Source organism: Nyctereutes procyonoides, unplaced genomic scaffold (assembly GCF_905146905.1).
Source record: "Nyctereutes procyonoides isolate TBG_1078 unplaced genomic scaffold, NYPRO_anot_genome, whole genome shotgun sequence".
In the NCBI taxonomy this organism is placed as follows: domain Eukaryota; kingdom Metazoa; phylum Chordata; class Mammalia; order Carnivora; family Canidae; genus Nyctereutes; species Nyctereutes procyonoides.
Genome location: NW_026575140.1, coordinates 80,010,230 through 80,030,325, shown reverse-complemented (window position 1 = coordinate 80,030,325; position 20,096 = coordinate 80,010,230). Strand labels below are relative to the sequence as shown.

Genomic DNA, 20,096 nt, shown 5'->3' with positions numbered 1-20,096 from the left:
ACCTGGGTGACTCAGCACCTGAGCATCTGCCTTGGGCCCAGGGCCTGATCCTGGAGCCCCGGGGTCAAGTCCCACATCGGGCTCCCAGCATGGAGCCTGCTTCTCCCTCTGCCTGTGTCTCTGCCTCTTTCTCTCTGTGTCTCTCACGAATAAATAAATAAAATCTTAAAAAAAAAAAAAGCAACACTTTGAGGGGTACTCAGGAACCGCTAATACACTAATTACTAGGGGCCACAGGAGCTGCCATAACTGAGTCTTCAATCTCCCGACAATCCACAGAGTGTGAAATGCAGTTACGAGGCAACTTCGAAATGAGGGAGGATGGGGTTATTGGAAAGTAAGTTTCCGGGCCGGGCCTCCAGAGTCCGTAAAAGCGAATTTAAGCTGCAAACTCCGACACGCGACGAGGGCGCCTCATTTTCGTGCACACGGTCACACCCACCCCGGCTGCCTGCAAAGCTGAGCCTCACCGGAGGCAGCGCGGCTGCGGTTCCAAGAGCGCGCAGGGCTTTCCTGCAAAGCCGCAGCGTCCCAGGTCTAACCCTGGTCCTCGCTGCCTTTTTTTTTTTTTTAAGCCTCCCCCCAGAAATGCGCTCCTCCGGCCGGGGCGCTGGCAGGGTGCGCCCTCCGCGGGTGCCCCCGGCGTGCGCCCTGGACGCCAGCCTCGGCACCCCGGGGCCGGCCCCGCGCGGGGCGAGGCCGGGCGGCGGGACGCGGCGGCGCGAGCGGGCCCAGCGGTCAAGTCCTCCTTAACTCCGGGCCCCCTCGCGGGCCGGCCCCCTCCTCCCGGGGGCTGAGATTGCAGAGGAAGTGGGAAGGCTGCAATCTGTTCTTCGCACCAGCGCCCTCATGCCCCCGCCCTTCTCCTCGGCTCGGGGCTGCGGCGCGCCTCACCCCCGCCCTCCGCCCCGGGAGAGGAGCGGGCGGCGCGGCAGGGCCCGCGGGCTCAGGCCGGCGGCAGCCGCCCGCCTCCGCCCGGCAGCGCGAGCCCGCAGCCGCCCGCCCACCGGCGAGCCAGGCCCCGGGGCAGCCCCGGAGACCGCGGCGGCCGGATGCGCGGGCGCGTCACTTCCGGGCGGTGCAGCGGCGGCCGCTTGGAAGATGGCTGCGCCCTGTGGCTCGGAGCTGCCCGCCAACTCGCCGCTAAAAATCCCGAAGATGGAGGTGCTCTCCCCGGCTTCTCCTGGTGGCCTGAGCGACGGGAATCCATCGCTGTCCGACCCTTCCACGCCTCGGGGTGCCTCCCCGCTCGGGCCGGGCAGTGCGGCGGGCTCGGGGGCAGCGGCGTCCGGGGGTCTCGGGCTGGGGCTGGGGGGCCGCAGCGCCGCCTCGTCCTCGGTCTCCTTCTCCCCCGGCGGCGGCGGCGGCGGCGGGGCCGCGGCAGCCGCCGCCGCCGCCTGCCGGGGCATGTCGTGGACGCCGGCCGAGACGAACGCGCTCATCGCAGTGTGGGGCAACGAGCGGCTGGTGGAGGCGCGGTACCAGCAGCTGGAGGGAGCCGGCACGGTGTTCGGCAGCAAGGCCCCGGGGCCAGCCATGTACGAGCGCGTGTCCCGGGCCCTGGCCGAGCTGGGCTACGAGCGGACCCCGTCCCAGTGCCGGGAGCGCATCAAGGTAACCGGCCGCCCGGCCTGGGGCAGCGAACCAGAGGCAGAGAGAAGGCGGGGAAGCGGGCCTCGGGGGCGGGGGCCGGTCCGAGCTCGGGGCTCCCCTCCGGGGCCCGGGGCGGGGGGGGGGCGCGGGCGATTCGCATCTCCTCCGCCTTTTTCTTCTCTCCCTGGGAAGGGGGCTTTTTTCTTTTTTTTTTCTTTCTTTCTTTTTTTTTTTTTTTTCTCTCTTCCCAGATGGCCGCCAGCCCGTAGGTTTCCTGAGTTTGAAGTTGGGCGTGCCTGCCGCCGCCCCTCTTTCTTGCCAATTGAGGATGTTCCTGCGCCTCCGAAGTTGGTAGTTTGCTCATTGTGCGCTGCGCGGCGGCCCCCGTGTGGCTGGCGCCTCTCGCCCCCACCGCCCGGGGCCCCTCGCTTTGTTCCAGGCTTACTGGCCCGGGGCGGGATCGAGGAAGGGGTAGAGGAGGGGGGGGCCGGCGAGCCCCCAGTTTAGGAATTTTCAAACGAGTGGCCGTGCAGAGCCCTGCAGAAAAGCGCCTTTGGACGACTGGCCTTTGTGTCCGTCGCCTTGCTTTCTAACTTGAGCTTCGAAGGACGAGTAAGCCTCGAGATGCTTTGGAGAATTGGGAAGGCTCGATCGCAGTCAGAGAGCGTATTGTTACGGCGGAGTCAGGGGCGCAGTGAAAGTTAGCCTGCCTGAGGGTCGGCCTGGAATTTGTGGAGTGTGGATGCCTCCAGAGTTAGATTGGCTTGAGGCCCTGCTGTGTTTCTGACCAAGCTCCTTCGTGGAAGCCAGTTTTCCCCCTGCTGTAGTTACTGTGCCGGATGTGGTACGAGTAAAGCTCTCAGTGTGTGCATCTGGCCATTATCTCTGTGTTATCTGAATGTTTAAATATAGAGGCTTAATTCGGGCTAGACATTTCTTTTTTTTAATCACCAGCCAGGTTATCTTTTTGCTGTTTCTATTGACTTTTAATATAGGCTTTCCGATTTGTATTATTGGCAGCTAGGAAGTTTTTGTTTTTTTGGGTAAGCTGGTTCCCCTCATCATAGTGTCTGCTGAAAGGTTGTATTAGGATTCTTTCTCCCAGTTGTCAGTGAACTACTTCTTGTTAATGATGGTCATAGTTAATCTGTGTACTTCTTTTCTGATAGGGATGGCACTCTTTTTTTTTTTTTTTTTTGAGCTCCCTGGGGAGGGAAGGGGGCTAAAAAACCCAGTGACTACAAAGGCAATCACACTAAAGTTGGAGATGGCTCCAAAGTTGAGGAGATCTTGGCTCAAGTAATGTTCATCCTGGGGCGATGTTGCTTAGAAAATTTGGGCCAGAAAGTAAGATGTTTCAGACTTATTAACTGTTGTTCAAGGAATTCGGCACCCATTTGTCAATTACAAAATTGGTTTATTCAATAACATATACCTTTAGGTTTTCTTGTATCCAGGCAGGTCTTCCTCTCCCCTCTTAACAAAGTGTCATTAAAATCACAGTTTATAGACAGGACTAAAGTAGTAGCTAATAGTAGCCACTGTCTTCTGAATCTCATTCATTGTTGCATTAAAGAATAGAGTTATAAATTCAATTGCAAGATCATCAAGGTTACATTTCTGGGGGAGTTTTTGCACTGTGTTGGTTAGCATCCACTCATGAACTTTTCTTGACTTTAGAAGCATACTTAGGCATTTGTAACCATTTTAGCTTAATCGATTTTTGCCGTAGAAATTTCCCAATCAAACAGAAAAAAATGTGCTATCAAAACCTCACTGAATTTAAATCTTTCCATAAAATTGTTTCTCAGATAACCAGGAACTATCTGTCTAGTTGGGTTGCATCTTTGTCCAGTTATGAGAACCATAACCTAAAGCAAAGTAAGGAGATTGAGCGTCTCTGAAGAATTTTTAAAAGAGAATTTTTGAACAGATAAGACCTATTTTTGAACAGATAAGACCAAATTGACCTCAAGTTCTTAGAATATTTTGAGAATATGTTGATGGTGATCAACAGTTGTAGTTGACAAGGATGGCAGATAACTGTATGTGTGTTACACTCTCTACTTGTTAAATGATTTCCAACAAGGAACCAGATTTCTTAATGTCGGTCTTTCCTGCCAGAATTATAGGCTCAGTAGAGCAAGTTCTGGTTTCTTTTATTTCTTTTATTCATTGCTGTATCTACAGTGCCTAGCACCTAGTAGACACTGGAGATTACTAAATTTACCAAATAAAGTCTCAGTAGAGCAAGTTCTGGTTTTCTTTTATTTCTTTTATTCATTGCTGTATCTACAGTGCCTAGCACCTAGTAGACACTGGAGATTACTAAATTTACCAAATAAAGTCTAGAAGGAGAAGTTTGGAACATATAGAAATCTAGATTAGTGTTCCTCAAACTTTAATCCAAAGACATAGGCTTTGAAACCCCATTTGAAACATTTTGCATTGAAAGCTAAGCTCTGTCCAGAAGACAGCATGAATGAGATCTTAAGCATACAAGCAAATGTTGTCACTGGGATCATAGCATAGCCTTACACAGTTTTGAGGTGGATGTCCAAGTAATCCAGAATATGTTTATGAAAATAAAAACACAACTTCGAAAAATTCTCAGAGAATCTCAAATCCCTGAAAACAGATATTTAGATCCCAGTTTCAGAAAACCTATTTAGAATTTGTAATTCAGAAATCTCTTTCACTTTATTGTCTTGATGAGAACTGCAAAAAAAAAAAAATCTTTTTTGCTTTAGATTTTACAAAAGAGAAAAGCAGTGCAGGAAGATGTGGACCATGAGGAACTTCTTGTGCACGATAATGTGCTCCCTTAAATGTGGACTTGTGTCAGAGGCTCACAGGGAAGGGATATCATGTGTCAATGAAATTTCTGGCTGAAATATTTATTAAAGCTCCATTATGAAAACTCCATAGTATCTTCTAAGTTTGAAAGGAGGGAAGAGATAGATAGTAACTTAGATTTTGTTCACGAAACTTTCCCTCAATCCTAGTTTCAGCATGTTAATGTAGTAGCCTTCCACCTCATCACAAGAAGGCATCAGAAAGCTGACCGCTAGCCCAGCCTGGCCACCTTTCTGAATAAACTGAAAGCACATCCCTTCCCTTTTCAGAACTGTGTTTGAGACTTCTTACCTATTAAAATTCTAAATTTTTTAAAATTTATTTATTTTTATTTATTTATGATAGTCACACACAGAGAGAGGCAGAGACATAGAGGGAGAAGCAGGCTCCATGCACCGGGAGCCCGACGTGGGATTCGATCCCAGGTCTCCAGGATCGCGCCCAGGGCCAAAGGCAGGCGCCAAACTGCTGCGCCACCCAGGGATCCCTAAAATTCTAAATTTTGAACTTAAGTCATGGCTCTTGGATTTTGCTACCAGAGTACTATTTTTGAATACTGTCCAAGTGAATACATGTATTTCTAAGTGCATAGGATTTTAGCTTAAAGTCACATAGAACCTTTTGTTTATTGCCGTAAAGAGTTTCATTTTAAAGTCTGACATGTCTTATTATTGGTATTTGTTCAGTCAGTTGGATGAAATGGATGTGTTTGAGACTGACTGCCTCACTCCACAGATTATTGTTTGGTTCTGAAGTGTTTTTTTTTTTTTTTTTTTTGCTTTTTTGTTTGTTTGTTTGTTTGTTTGCCAGAAGAAAATTTGCCCACTAACAATTGCAGTCTAATTTTAGAGTCAGATAAATAGTGAGGTGATTTTCTGTCTGGTCCATGTATGACTTATCTCCTAAAGGCCTTTTTTCCCTGTTTCCATCTACCAGATACATCACTGCTTACTAAATGCAGGACTGTATGCTAGGTGTTAGGATGAATTAAAAAATTGTAATATACATTCCAGAGCTTACACGGCAGTTGAAGTCTGTACACACATCAAAGAGTTAAAAAGCTCTCCAACACAAGGGATGGTATGTGATGGCAGTATTTGATTAAGTGTCATATGACTAAAGCAGACAATAAGTGTGATGACTTCAAAGGAGGGAAAGATCTCATCACAGTCCATACTGTAGTAGTTGAAAGATCCATCTAGACTTGGCATTCATGAAAGCATTCACTTCTGAGCCAGATGCTGTATTCACACTTCAGTCAGTTAATCTGATGCACTGCAAAACTCATTCTCAAGTCCCAGATTTTTGGGTGTTCTCCAAAAATTTGCCTCTTGAGAGTTGGCTTTATGTCTTTGAAACAGATGTGTACTTCTTGCTCTGCCTTGAGATGAAATGCAAGGTGATTGTATGACCTAAAAAGCTTGTCTTTGCTGGACCAATATGGGTTGTTCATCAAATTTAAACGTGGTCGGGAGCCTTCTGCCTAGCAAACAAAAATGGTTATTTTTTAAGGGATATTGCTTAGATTTATTCATCAGTAATTCTTAAAATCTGTAGAATAAATTTCATAGTTTAACAGACAAATTACATATAGTACATTTGGTCTTTCATTTTAGCTCTCAAGCCTTGTCATTATTTGTTTGCAAGAACCCATAGGATAAAGATGACTTGGAGCCCGAAGCTAGATACCTTTGTTCCTGTGTAAGCTTTTTAACAGACTCCACCCATCTCTGAGGACTTTTCTCTGGTGTTTGCAGCCCAGACGGTCCCTCTGTATTATCACTGAAAGATTTCCAAGATATATGGTATACCAGCCAAATAGTTTGTAAGGAGGATTTAGTCAGGTTTGTTGGGTTCCATTTTTTTTAGATATTCCTTTTCCGTTATTGTCATGCCACTGTCTCCCAGAAACTTGTGTGTTCCAGAATGTTTGCCGGCTTGTGAATCTGATACAGGCCTGGTGTGTGTCTTAAAAGACCAGACCATCTTAGACTATTGACCATATATGTAGAGGCTTTCAGTTTAGGAGGTAAGGGTCTAATGAGCACATGTTAAAACTTTGGATGAATAGGCTTCCAAGTCTGTTTCTTGGCATTTTGGGAAATCTAATGAAGAGTGGAATGAAATTATTATGGACACTTCATGAAGAAGATGTGTAAAAGGAAAAGGGAGTTTAGAAAGCACAAGAGTACAGTACAGTACAAAGAGTGCTGTTTTCTAAAACTTTCTGTGATCATGGAAATGTTCTATATCTAATGCAGTTCAGTGCGACAGCCACCAATCTCTTATAGTTGTTGAGACGTTGGAATGTGGTGGTTAATGTGCCCAAGGAACTGAATTTTAAATTTTGTTTTGTTTTAATTTTTTTAAAGATTTTATTTTATTGTTTATTCATGAGAGACACAGAGAGAGAGAGAGAGACAGAGAGAGAGACAGAGACACAGGCAGAGGGAGAAGCAGGCTCCACGCAGGGAACCTGATGTGGACTCGATCCCGGGACTCCAGGATCACGCCCTGGGCTGAAGGCAGGCGCTAAATCACTGAGCCACCCAGGAATCCCCAAGAATCTCAAGAGATATTCCCCCAGGAATCTCAAGAGAGAGAGAGAGTGAGGGGGAAGGAACAGAGAGAGAGGGAGAAGCAGGCTCCATGCTTAGTGCAGAGCTCAGCATGGGGCTCTGTCTCCCCACCCTGAGATCATGACCTTAGCTGACATTAAGAGTTAAGACGCTTAGCTGAACTACCCAGGCGCCCCTTTAATTATTTTAATTTTAAATTATAAATGCCACATGTGGCTAGTGGCTACTATATTGAACAGTGTCCATAAAAAGTTATTTCGAGTCCTAAAGAAGTCTGTTTTATGAAACAAGTCTCTTAGCTACATACTCAAACTTTTAGGGGAAGCTCGAAGTTCCCTTTTCTTGCCCTCCTTGTCACTTTATTCCTGTGTCAGAGGAACCTTGATAGAAGTCAAGAAAAATGGTCCATGTACTAGGGAGGAAGAGCTTTAGTGCAAGGAATAAAGTGCTGTAACTGCAGTTGGCTGGGGCAGAGTGTCATATTCTTGGTTCTCTAGGATGATGACATCTGATAGAAGTTTCTTGTGATACGAGTGTCCTATTGTCTGTTTGCCCATCTGTCACTGTGCAATAACCACTAGCCATAGCTGGTCACTGAACACTTGAATGGGGCTAGTGTAACTGTGTGAAATGAAATTTTTAAAATTTTATTTAATTTTAATTAAATAGTCCTATGTATGTAACCACTGGCTATTGGCCAGAACAGCTTTGGAATAACGGTATTCGAGCTTCTTTATTTATGTACTCCCAAATGAGTTCTTGTACTCTCTTGAATATTTTAAAACTGACATTACAATTTTTTCATTATATATGAAAGTTTACAGGAAGTTAATAGGATATAGGAAATAGTAAATTTAGTATGAGATGAACAAGTTGAGGATTGGCTGTAAACTTAGTAATGTGCTCTGAATCTGAAAAATCCATGCAAAATTCTTATCTGTAGATTTTATCAAAGTGCATCTTGAAAATGTTGATAATCAGACAATATTCCATTTACATTTAAAAGAAACAATATCACTAGCCTATTTTGCTTTGGTTATTCTAAATTAAAAGCCAAACTTTACACCTAAGAAATGCCAGGAATTTCTAATGTTTTAAGGTGCCTTGATTAATCATTAAAGGAAGAGTAGAGATATCCCAGTAGGAGGCCACTGCTTTAGAACTCTGAGCCTCTTTCTTTCTTTCTTGGCAGATATAGTGGGACTGGGCCATTAGATTCCATTGCCCTTAGGAAACAGGAGAAAGGTGTGGAGCTTAACTCTTGGCTAAAGTCCAAGAATCTTTGGGAGGATTTGGAGATCTTGCCCATTCCCTTTCATCAGATTCAATTGACAGATTGATCACAGGGTTTCTCCAAATACTAAAGTCTGAAATAAGGACTTGATATTTTTTTTATTATTCACACACAAATATTTGAGTACCTTGCCTGTTAGGCCCTAGAAATGCAGCAGGGTACCATCTACCACTGAGTGTCCACCTTCCAGCGATGGTGGCAGATTAGTAAAGCATCAATTACAGTATTGTGATCAAGGTCTGTGTAGCATGTTGACATTATGTTCATGGTGCTTCAGATGCACACAGCAAAGGCCCAGGAGGGTATCTTGGGATCATAGCCTCTCAGGAGGTGGATCTTGAAGGTAACGTGGGACTGGACTGAGAAGGAAGAGAGAGATGAGCAGTTGGGGTAAAAGATCAGAGACAGCATAACCTAAGACACTGAAAACTACAAATACAGTAAAATATTTTTTGTTCAAGAATCCTAAACTGAAAACACCTAAACGCTGTAGTTCCAAAAAATTCATAAGTGATAAGCTGTTTAAAAGTCACGCCACGCATGGCATTTGATGAAGGTATGACTTAGAATCTACCAAAGACTAGTTGGTGTCTTAAAGGACCAAGAAAAGGGTGGAGCAGGTAGTTTTGGAATAACAGTAGAGTGGGATACCAATTCTAGACAATTTTATGTTTTGATGAATAACCTTTCTGTAGTGTTGGATTGTAGTTGTGCAGATATCTATTATATATTTCATTCTTATATAGAAAAACCAGAGCAGTACATCTTTTTCTTTTTTAAGATTTTATTTATTTACTCATGAGAGAGACACACACACACACAGAGAGAGAGGTAGAGACATAGGCAGAGGGAGAAGTAGGCTCCATGCAGGGAGCCCGATGTGGGACTCGATCCCGGGACTCCAGAATCACACCCTGAGCCAAAGGCAGATGGGGGTGCCCACTCCCCCTAGTACTGGGCAGCTGGCTTACTCCTTGGGGACTGGCAGCTCAGGGTCACATTGGTCCCCACACGGGGCACGCCCAGGAGGTGGCAGGAGGGAGGAGCTGGAGGAACTAGAGCAGGGAGATGGGTTAAAAACTCAAACCCAAGGGAAAACAGACCCCTGCCATCCACACCCCCAAAATGCTCCCTGTACCCCCCTCCTCCAACCTCTATACTCTGCCATTTGGGAGAGAGACCTGCCTGTCCTCCCCTCCCCCCATGGGGCTGGGGAAGGTTTGCAAAGTGTGCTTCACACTCACCCAGCACACTGAGTTCTAAAGTTTTGCTGCCATGGCTCCTGTTTTTGCCTTCATGGTCTTGCACATTCACAGAGCAGCGGTAGGACCCAGAGTCTTTCTCCCGGAGGCCCTGCAGCCGCAGGGACACATTCTGGGAGGGCATGGAGTAGACCAGGGATACCCCAGATTTGCTTGATGTGGCCCCACTGATGTACGTCAACACCTGGTGGGGAGCACAACGCCTCCCCGTTATTCCGTGTGTGCCCTGTGCCCACAGGCTCAGCTGACCCACCTCCCCCACGCTGGCAGTCTTCAAGTGCTCCTCCCTGTACTCATCCCTCTACCCTGTACCAGCTCCTCATTCACCTGCTGTCTCTCTAGCCTCCCTCTCTCTGCCCCTGGGTCCTCTTCCCACAACAGTTCTTGAACCCCTATGCTTTGTCTCTTCATCTCCCATTTGGCATGTTTAGAAAGGTGGTCATAACCTACTAAAATTGATTTCCCAACCTACTAATGGGCCCTAACCTGCAGTTAGATAAAAGATTAGAAGATACTGGTGTGAGATCAAGGTTTTTTGGTCATTGTGTTCTTTTAGATTTAAGGTGTCAGAACTTCAGAAATATCATAATTTGGAACAGGTTGTATCCCAGGCATTCTGGTGAAATGTTTTATACTATGTAGTTCTAGATAGCCTGAGCCTAGGGTTTGAGAGAAGAAGGTGGAAGGAGATGGGAAGTGATTAGAAATGAGATTGGAGATAGAAACAAGAGGTGAGATGATGAACCAAGGAGTTTAGACTTTACCCTAATCATCAGAGAGCTGTAAGATGGGGAGTGGACATGGTTACTGTTAGGTTTTAGTACTGGCTGTGATGTGGAAATGAGTTGGAAAGGATGAGACTTAGAAGCGCAAAGACCATTCAGAGGCTTCTTGCAGTAAGCTCGACAAGAAGTGCCATGAAAACAAGACAGTAGATTTCAGATCTACCCAAATCGGAGGGGTTGATTGGGGAATCTGAAAATTCTAATCTGTAGGGTTTGATAGATCTTAACCGGTCACAGCTTCTACCCACTTACACAGGATTCTTTGTTGTAGTCCTCAAAGATTGTCACAGTGCTTCGTAACCTCAGTTTTTAGAGTTCGTTCTAGAACCCATCTAAAACACCATTTTAGCACAGTCCTATGTTACCTCTAGGATGTACTCTGGAGTCTCTTGGATTCTGATCTCTGTGATTTTCAGAAGTAATGATCCTGCCTTTTTATTTTTTCCTCTTTTCTAACATTACCAAAGGGCAAGGACTAAAAGTCACGTCTCCAGTTTCAGATGTTAATTGTCATACAGGCACTCTGAAGTATGTTCATGTCAGATAGAATAGCAATTTCCCCCCCTTTATGAAGGTCACATCTGTGTATCAAAAAGGTTTCAAAATAGGAGGAAAAATGTCAAAAACAAAGACCAGTACCACAAAGAGCTTTAGTTTTAAACGATTGTTAGGGTTGCTGTGATTATTAGGTACTCTCTAATGTTATTTCTGTTGTGGCGCCCATGCAGTGTGTTTGTCTGCCTGATATTGACCATTGCAAAAACTTTATTCAGTGTTCAGAATGAGTGCTTAATGAATCTGTGCCTGGTATGCATATGTTATAAATTATCTGGAGTTTGTAATCTATATGGAGTCTTCCTCCTACTGTTCTGAATCACTGGAAAATGTCTGCATATTGGAAAAAAGGCATGTATTTAAGTCTGTTTTAATTCTTAACTTAATTGTAGTTGAGGGTCCTTGAGCCAGTGGAAAAACTTTTTTTTTTTCTCTCGGCACTAATCAAGTGAGTTTTATCTTGTCACTTAGCGGGATGTATTGTTATTCCTTAGTAAAATACAAACCTGTGTTTATTCTCAGACTTTAGGAATAACAGCCATCATTTTATTTTTATATATGTGTTCTTGGCTATATTCATAAATTACATGTTTTGAGCTACCAAGTAATACTTCATTCTATAAAAATTGATGCAGAATGGAAGTTATTTACTTAGATGTTTTCTAGTTGCATTTTCTCAGCCTGTGTAAGTCTATTTTGTTGTAATAGCCTGAAGTTTTGAAACTCACAATATTGTTTCTCTAATATCTACCTTCAGATTTCTTCATTTATTTGAATAAGTCAATTATGTTTGTAATTGATACTAATAAAACCAGAATAAAGTTCATATCTTCGAAAACTGCTTTTATTATTATTTTAAATTTACAGATACTTTCTCTAAATGGAAGGAGCTGGTTTATGATTTAGAAAGAAGAATGTGATAGGTCAAAAAGAACCTCAACCTTATATTTGATCTCTCAATTACCATATAAAATGTTAGGGAATTTTTTTTAATTTTTATTTATTTATGATAGTCACACACAGAGAGAGAGAGAGAGGCAGAGACACAGGCAGAGGGAGAAGCAGGCTCCATGCACCGGGAGCCCGACGTGGGATTCGATCCCGGGTCTCCAGGATCGCGCCCTGGGCCAAAGGCAGGCGCCAAACCGCTGCACCACCCAGGGATCCCCCTGTTAGGGAATTTTTATTCATTCATTCGTTTAGTAAAAAATCCGTTGAGCTGCTTCTGCATGCCAGGCACTGATTTAGGTGCTAGAAATACAAAATCGAAAAAACAAAAACAAAAAAACCCTCCCTTCAAAGAGCTTACATTCTAATAGAAACCAATATGATATTTTAAATATGCAATTCAAAACAAATAGCACAAAAGAAAGAAGGCCACTCAAATATGATATTAATAGATATCAGTCTTATTGACCTTATAACATTTGAGCTCTTTATTTTTTTCCCTTAAGTAAGCTCCCCATCCAACATGGGGCTTGAACTCACTGAGATCTGGAGTCGCATGCTCTGCTGACCGAGCCAGCCAGGCGCCCGGGGAATGTTTGAGCTCCGGAATGTTTGAGCTCTTATCTTTCATTGTATGTTAGCCATAGAGGTTCAGTTTGCCTTTTCTTTATTAACAAGAGTTACATGATTTTATATTATACCTTTTTATTGTGATATGTCCACTCAGGTCACTGAGGTTTGCCCCATCAAGCAGCAAAGTGCAACATTGTTAATATTCATTCAGTCATTAGATAATGAGCACCCCTGTTTAGTCTTCAGCATAATCAGGTAATGTCCCTTCTCTCTTTTGCGATTAGGAGACATGGTTAATAGTTGGACTTTGAGGGATCAGAGTCGTGCCTGTTCTAGAACAGTATAAAATAATATTTTTTCCTTTGTAAACCACATTACAGAATTAAGAAAAATCAGTGGGGAAATTTTAACTTCACGGTAGCATGATTAATTACATATCTATGACATGTTATTTTTCAAGAAGTGGTGAATCTGATTTGTTTTTTAAGATTTATTTATTTATTTGAGGAAGGGGGCAGGGAAGTGGCAGAGGGAGAGAATAGTCAAGCAGGCTCCCACTGAACATGGAGCCGAAAGTGGGGTGAGATCAGGACCTGAGCCAAATCCAAGAATTGGACGCTTAACTGACTGAGCCACCCAGGCACCCCATGATTTTAATTCCAGTAAATTTCCATGCGCCAAAACAGGAATGAGAGATCCACATGCTTTTTTCCCCTATCGAACTCAAAGAAAATTTATGGGTCATTCATACTTACTATTTGATTCATGCTGTGCCGTCTGCCTACTGGTTCTCATATGCAGGTTGCCCAACGAGTGAGGCCTATTCCTGTGGTTAGTTAGGATTCCTTTTCTCCCCTTTTCTTTATATGTCAGTGTTAGTCACCATATTCTTGCCAAGACTACAGACCTTTGAAAATAGTTAAATGATTGGCCTTTATATATAAAGAGGAAATACAAGCAAAAAGTTAAAGGAGCTATACTCCTTTAGTAGTCAGGTGTTTCTGAAACTTGAAAAATCTAAAGCATGTTTATACAACAATGTTACTTAATATGTAACAAACCTAAATCTAGGTATAACACTTACAGATCTCCTTTGTAATCAGAAATAACTTTAAATTACTTTTACATACCAATAAAACTAAAAATGAGAAAATCAAGCTAGCAATCCTTTAACATCAGATGAGGTGGTTTAGTTGAAACTTACTTCCAGACAAAATTCTGATACTAACTGCTACAGTTTGTTGTTCCTGCCACGTGCTTTGTGATAAAATTTCGGGGCTTTCTTTACTTAAACTAACCTTTATTTATAAGTGGTCTCCATGTGGTGTGACTGTCATTTTTGTTATAATGAACATTTATTGAGTACAAGCTATTAGGTAGACATGGTTTTAAGTGCTCTGTTTGCATTTTTCATTGAACACTCACAACAAATCTATGATGGAGGTACTGTTATTAGCCCCACCAAACAGATGGAGAAATTGAGGCACAGTGAGATTAATTCTATCTAATGTCACAGAGCTAGCAGGTGGTGAAGTTAGACTGAGCAGTCTATCTCCATGCTCTTAACCACTTGTTTCTGTTCCCCCTTTATGAATCATCTGCCCACCTTTTATAAAATGTTAACAATGGAAGTAAGTTTTTGGCAACAGTGTGATCATAAACAATCAAATGCAATAGCCAAAACACATAGCAACACAGATGGATGTTATTATTCTCATACATGTTACTTATCACGGAAGGAAAACAGAAGTTTTCAAATCCTTGCAGATAATTCATGGTGTCCTGAGATTATAAGCACAGTGAAAAAGATCTGATTTGGAAGTCTCAAGAAAGACAACAGGTGTTGAAACATAAATAAGGCTTTTATTGTTAAAGACTCAGTTTGCTCAAATCTTTATATAAATGATGATATTTATTGAACTACCAACTCCTCTTGAAGTAAGTTTGAACTGCAGAAGGATTTAAAGGTAGAATTACTTTTTGGCAGTAAAAGCAGGTAAGGATGTGGCTTACCGAAAAGAGGCCATGGAATGTCCATTACCTAAGCTGCCATCGTTCACCTAATATGTAAATGGTTTACTCTTCTTAGAGATGATGAGGATGAGATGGGCTGTTTGTAATATATAATGTAAATGTGCCCCCCAAAAGTATACATGCATATGAAGAAAGCTAAAAACAAAATAGGAGAGTGCAGGGAGTAACCCACATGAATATGGTTACTTCTGCTAAATATTAAAATGAGCTCTGAAAAAATAAAATGAGCTCTGTATAAACATCCTGGCAATTATGGCAAAAAGGTAAACACCGTGACTTTCTATACTTTTCAATGTCTACCGAAGAGGGGAACACCAGATCTTAGCTTTGAAACTGAAATTTATGTTAACGAGGTTCTGATAGTGACCTTGGATAAGCTCTTAACCTTTCCCTTCGTTCACCATTCAGTTAAATAAGGATATATCACAAATCTTTCATATACATGGGATACACTCTGCAGATCCCTCCAGGAATAAGACGCTAATCTGCCTGCCCCCACACCTGGACAAATAACTGGCCAGGGCTTCCAGTTGAATTCCTGGAAGGAAGTTCCCTTAGCCCAAGGGAGCTACCTCTCCGAAGGTTAGACTTCCTCTCCAGGGGCACCCTGAATCCAGTGGCTGGTCAGTGCTGAAATTCAACATACAGCCACCTTGCCCCAGTTCAGGACAACTCTGAAGGGTCATCCCGGTTGCCACATGTCACTTTGGGTTAGCCAAGGCCTCTGTTGCAGCCCTGTCTTATTTCAACTTTGTCTGCCCAACCCTATTCGGGTCAGTCTCTCAGAGGTGTTTTCAAGAGCCTTCCTCAGTGAGCCTGCTGCACGGACTCCGCAGGCTATTTCCTAGGACCCTCTCTTTTAGCAGTAAAAATTAGGAATAATAAATATAAACTGCTTAGTTCAAATCTCAGCACACAGTAGGCACTGAGAGAAGTGGTAGTTAGGTTTTTACCTTCATTGCACAGGACATTGAGCCACATATGGAAAATGTTTGATTTTTGTAGACTACATTTTTCATATGGCTATTGCTTTAGCAATCCTCATAAAGGTAAGAATAAAATATAAAAATGCAGCCAAATGAGCTATAAAAAGTGTTTATGATTACCTGAATTTCTTTCTGACAACTTCCTATATAAGTTCAGGTTGCCCAAGGACAGATGCATAAACTTAAAACATGCTTATTTTCAGGTTTTTCATGGGATATCTGTCAGCATATGAAGATGTGTTCTTTTCATGCATTTATGATCTGTAGTTTATACCATGTAAATGCAAAAAACCCACTACTTTTTGAAGTACAGTTGACTTTTGAACAACATAAGGGTTAAGGACACCTAACAGTCAAAAATCTGGTTATAACTTTTGACTCCCCCAAAACTTAACTACTAATAACCTGCTGTTGATTGGAAGACTTACTGATGATATGAGCAATTAACATATTTTTTGTGTTATATGTATTATATATTGTATTCTTAAAATAAGCTAGAGAAAAGAATGGTTAGACAATCATAAAAGAAAATGTATTTACAGTAACGTAATTGAAAAAATTCACATGTAAGTGGACCCTTGTAGTTCAAATTTGTGTTGTTCAAGGGTCAACTTTAATTCAGTATTTACCCCCCCCTTTTTTTTTTAAGATTTTATTTATTTATTCATGACAGACGCACAGAGAGAGGCAGAGACACAGGCAGAGGGAGAAGCAGGCCCCATGCAGGGAGCCTGATGTGGGACTCGATCCCAGGACTCCAGGATAACGCCCCGGGCTGAAGGCAGGTGCTAAACCACTGAGCCACCCAAGGATCCCCAGTATTTACCCTTTTTAAAACAATTGACTGAATCTCGTCCCAAATTAAGTCAAGACTAATGCTTGTACCCGGATACCTTGATGGAGGATTTCTAATAACCTTATTTCTTCCATGATTTTGTCTAGATGTCACAACCAAAGATGTAAAATTTACTAATGGAAAGAATTTGTATTATAGATTATCTTTGCATAATAGATGGTAGTTTTTAGTTAGAAAATAACTACAGAACTTTCATGGTTCACATGAAAGGAATGAGGTGGCCATTTTGGGGGAGGCGAACTGCTTTGCACCATTTCCCTTCTAAACACTGGTCTCATTGCTGGTAGAAAGTACCCCTTGTTTGGGGAGCAGGACAACATTGTAATGGTAAAGCTGTGTGAGGTATTTTTGTAATGTGTGTGCACGTGTGTGTGTTTGCATGTGTAGTTTTTAATTGTTAGACATGGTTGATTATGGACCAATTAGTGTGCAGTGTGGGATGTTGGTGTGGGAGGCCTTTACAGATGAATGATTCTCCCCTACTATCCTAGAAATATTTTAGATAATTCTCTTGAGTGTTTAGTTCTCACATATTAATAGAAGTTAACATTTTAAATATCATCTGAATACCACTTTGAGGTGATGCCCCCGGGTGTGAATTACTAAGAAAAAGACTTAACAGAGATGCTAATGTAGCAACTTCAGAAGTGATGTAGGAGGTCAGATGAAAATAACCTAATCCAGGTTAATTCTTTGCCAAACAACTGATTTTTCCCCCATTTGGATGCCGAAGAAGTTCTAGGCAAATAGTGGTATGTGGCTGTCTTGACTCTTAACTATCTGTTGCTGCTTGTGTCTGAAATAGTTAAGCAGTTCAGTAAGCCCTAATTTTTTGACCTGTCTTGTTCTAAATAGAGAAGCACTTGAGGATTTCACGCCTAGAAGGATTCTTGTATCCCAGAGAAGCCCTTAAACATGACTACACTTACTAGGTATGGCTTGTACAGTGTTGCCACCAATAGGAGATATTGTATGAGCACCCTTATGATTTACCAACGGTATAGGGTTAAAAACTTTATGGTCATATGAATATACTTTCTTGAGCAATGGAAGATGTTTGTTTTTGACAATTGGTATTATCCTCCTTGAGGGTTTTTCTGCATAGTCTGAATGGATAGGACCCTCACCTGCTAGCATGGAGGGAACTAGGAAACTTAGAAGAGTTGATACTCAGAATCAAAATTTCCTGAATTATTTGTTCTACACAAGACTCTCTCCCTCATGAAGACAGTACTGCCCAGTTATAGACACAAAAGTGAGTCATTCATAGCCAGATTTGGAATGCGGTGTGAGCTGATAAAATCAATCCTGGACAGTTCCCTACAGAGACTGGGGCTCCAGCGAGGTAAGATCTCTTGGTTTCTGGTGGTTGTTCTTCTATTTGACCCTATCAGAATCCAGGGAACAGTTGAGTCTTTTTTTCCTTTTCTATCTTTGACAGAATTCTACTTTATATCCTTGAATATTATATTATGTAATTTGTAAGGCATAAGTAATAATAATATTTGGACAGAGTGACAGAGCTCTCTTTGGTGAGTGACCCCACCCAAGGAAAAATATAAACCAGAATGGTAGATATTTTTAAAATAGCCCTTGCCCTCTGCAGTTATTCCTTTTGTTACAGAGGGAGTTTGCTTTGCTAATTATAGCTGTATTTGTGTTTTATACCCTTTTTTGCTCCTGCTTTTTTCAAGTAGGAGCCTTACCTACCTTGGAGTTATCATTTCTATAAAGATAATAGACCATAGTGGTTATACAGGGAGTTTCCTGATTTTCTTCACCAGGAAAAAAAGAATCCTGCTAGTGGTTTACAAGGTAGAAATTACCCTAATTCATTTACCTAATAAATATATATACACACATAAATATATAGCTCTTATGTGATAGGAAGTATTCTGGGCTCAGGGAAACTGTGAACTAGGCAGACATAATTCCTACCTCACAGAGTTTATGATTTAGGGGAATAGTTCTCTTAGGGAACATTCACATTATGTGAGTGGCATTTGGGACTTTTTTTTTTTTTTTTTACCAAATCCCTTTTGAAGGAATACCTATTTATCTTGGGTCCTTGGCTTCTCATTTGTAAGTGAGGAAGGTGAACTAACATAATCTCTGAGGTTCTTTTCCATTCAAAACGCCCATAATATTTTGGAAGCTGAAACCTGGTTTGCTCTTGGAGCTTTTGGCAGCTCCATTCACCCACAAGATTATCCCGCAAGGATGGTGATATAGACAGATAATAAATAGTATCAAGTGCTCCAGTGAGTTAAGGACAAAGTTTGAGGGTCATTTTCTTAGTAATTAAGACATCGATGACCATGATATGAATGATTTCAGCAGAATGATAGATCAGACTTAGTCCCCTTGGGTTAAGGACTAATTAGTGTAGACATTGCCTATTCCTTTGAGACCCTTTGGTCTTTAGAAAGTATTAAAATGGGAAGATGCTAAAGCTTAGCCATTGTGGCTACTAAGGAAAGTAGTCAACACTTTCTTTCCTATACTTGTTTCTAGATGGTGAATTTCCCTGTTTTAAGTTGTTACCTTATGTAGTTTATCTAGCATCTGTATTGATAAGTGAATCAGATAATGAATGATCATATATTATGTGATTCAATTGGAACAGATAATTGGCATAATTTATGAATCATTTAATATTGCCTGATTGCCACTTCAGAAAAAAGATTTCCTCCCTAGCAGGTGGGGAAAAAGTGCTATATTTCTGTGATAAGTAAATTGATATCCTTATATGTTTTTACTGCTAGAAATTGTTTCTTTCAAAAAGCAGGAGATTTCGACTAATTTACCTCCTGAAGGTAATATTAATGCTGCCTTATCTAAATGAACAAGATATGGAGCGAACTGATTAAATTATACATAAACTGGTTGTCCCAATTTTTAGAATCTCTTATAAAACCTAATACACAAATTAAGTCTACCTTGTTTTAGGACTTCCAACTAATACCTGATGTATTTTATGGAAGAAGCAACAACATGGTATAGAGCAGTTTCTGCACGTGAGGTTCTTGTATGGGCTTTTCAGAGAGTTGTGTTCCCCTTAAAATTGTATAGAACAGTTTTATATGTGTGTTTTTCTGGGAAGGGGATCCACGACCCAAAAAAGTTAAGAACCTCTATTCTGGAGAGGAAAGAAAAAGAAAATTTAAGAAAAAAATATCTTTCACTTGCCAAAACCTCCCCTGTAGCGCTAAGGACTGGGGGAGTGTGAAACAAGTGCTATATTTTTGGTTTTGGTTTTGATTTGTTGGGATTTAGAGTTGCTTGGTTTTAAAGGATTTAGGTGCCTGGCAAATCAGTTTGCCAGATTTTGATATATTGGAGAACCTAAGAAAACAGGTAGTAAAACTTCTGCTGGCCCCGGATGGATTGTGCCTCCAGTGACTTCCTAATCATTAGTCACAGCTCTGTGTAATATACACACATATGCAGTGATATATGCTGTACTCATAATATCCCTCTTACTGTGTGCAGAAATGTGTTTATTTACTCGTGTCTCCTCTTTCAGGTTTTTAAAATTTTTTCCACCTTTTGTGCTCACAGTAAAAAACTAAAGCTAGCTAAAGAAATTTTGACTCTCTCTACAAGATATTGCAATAAATTCAGTGATTTTTTTTGTTGTTGTTGCCTCATTAACTAAGAGCAACTAGTTGTAACAGTTACAATAAAGCAATAAATTATTTAAGAATGTATTTACTTATTTGAGAGAGAGAGAATGTGAGTACAAGTTGGGAGAGGGCCAGAAGGAGAAGCAGGC

At 41.9% G+C, this 20,096-nt stretch overlaps 1 protein-coding gene across 5 annotated transcripts in view; it reads left to right on the top strand.

Moving 5' to 3' along the window:
• Nucleotides 1-888: 888 nt before the first annotated feature.
• The window catches only part of MSANTD2 (Myb/SANT DNA binding domain containing 2), a 32,125-nt gene continuing 12,917 nt past the window's right edge, over nucleotides 889-20,096 (top strand). For 3 of the 5 annotated variants that reach the window (XR_008661915.1, XM_055306164.1, XM_055306163.1), the window contains exon 1: nucleotides 989-1,614. Coding sequence is in view for 4 of the 5 variants with exons in the window: in XM_055306164.1 (XP_055162139.1) it covers nucleotides 1,102-1,614 (513 nt within the window). In the remaining variant the exon portion in view is untranslated. Of the gene's footprint in view, nucleotides 1,615-20,096 lie in introns of all 5 variants that reach the window. The other 2 variants (XM_055306158.1, XM_055306157.1) reach the window with 2 other exon arrangements.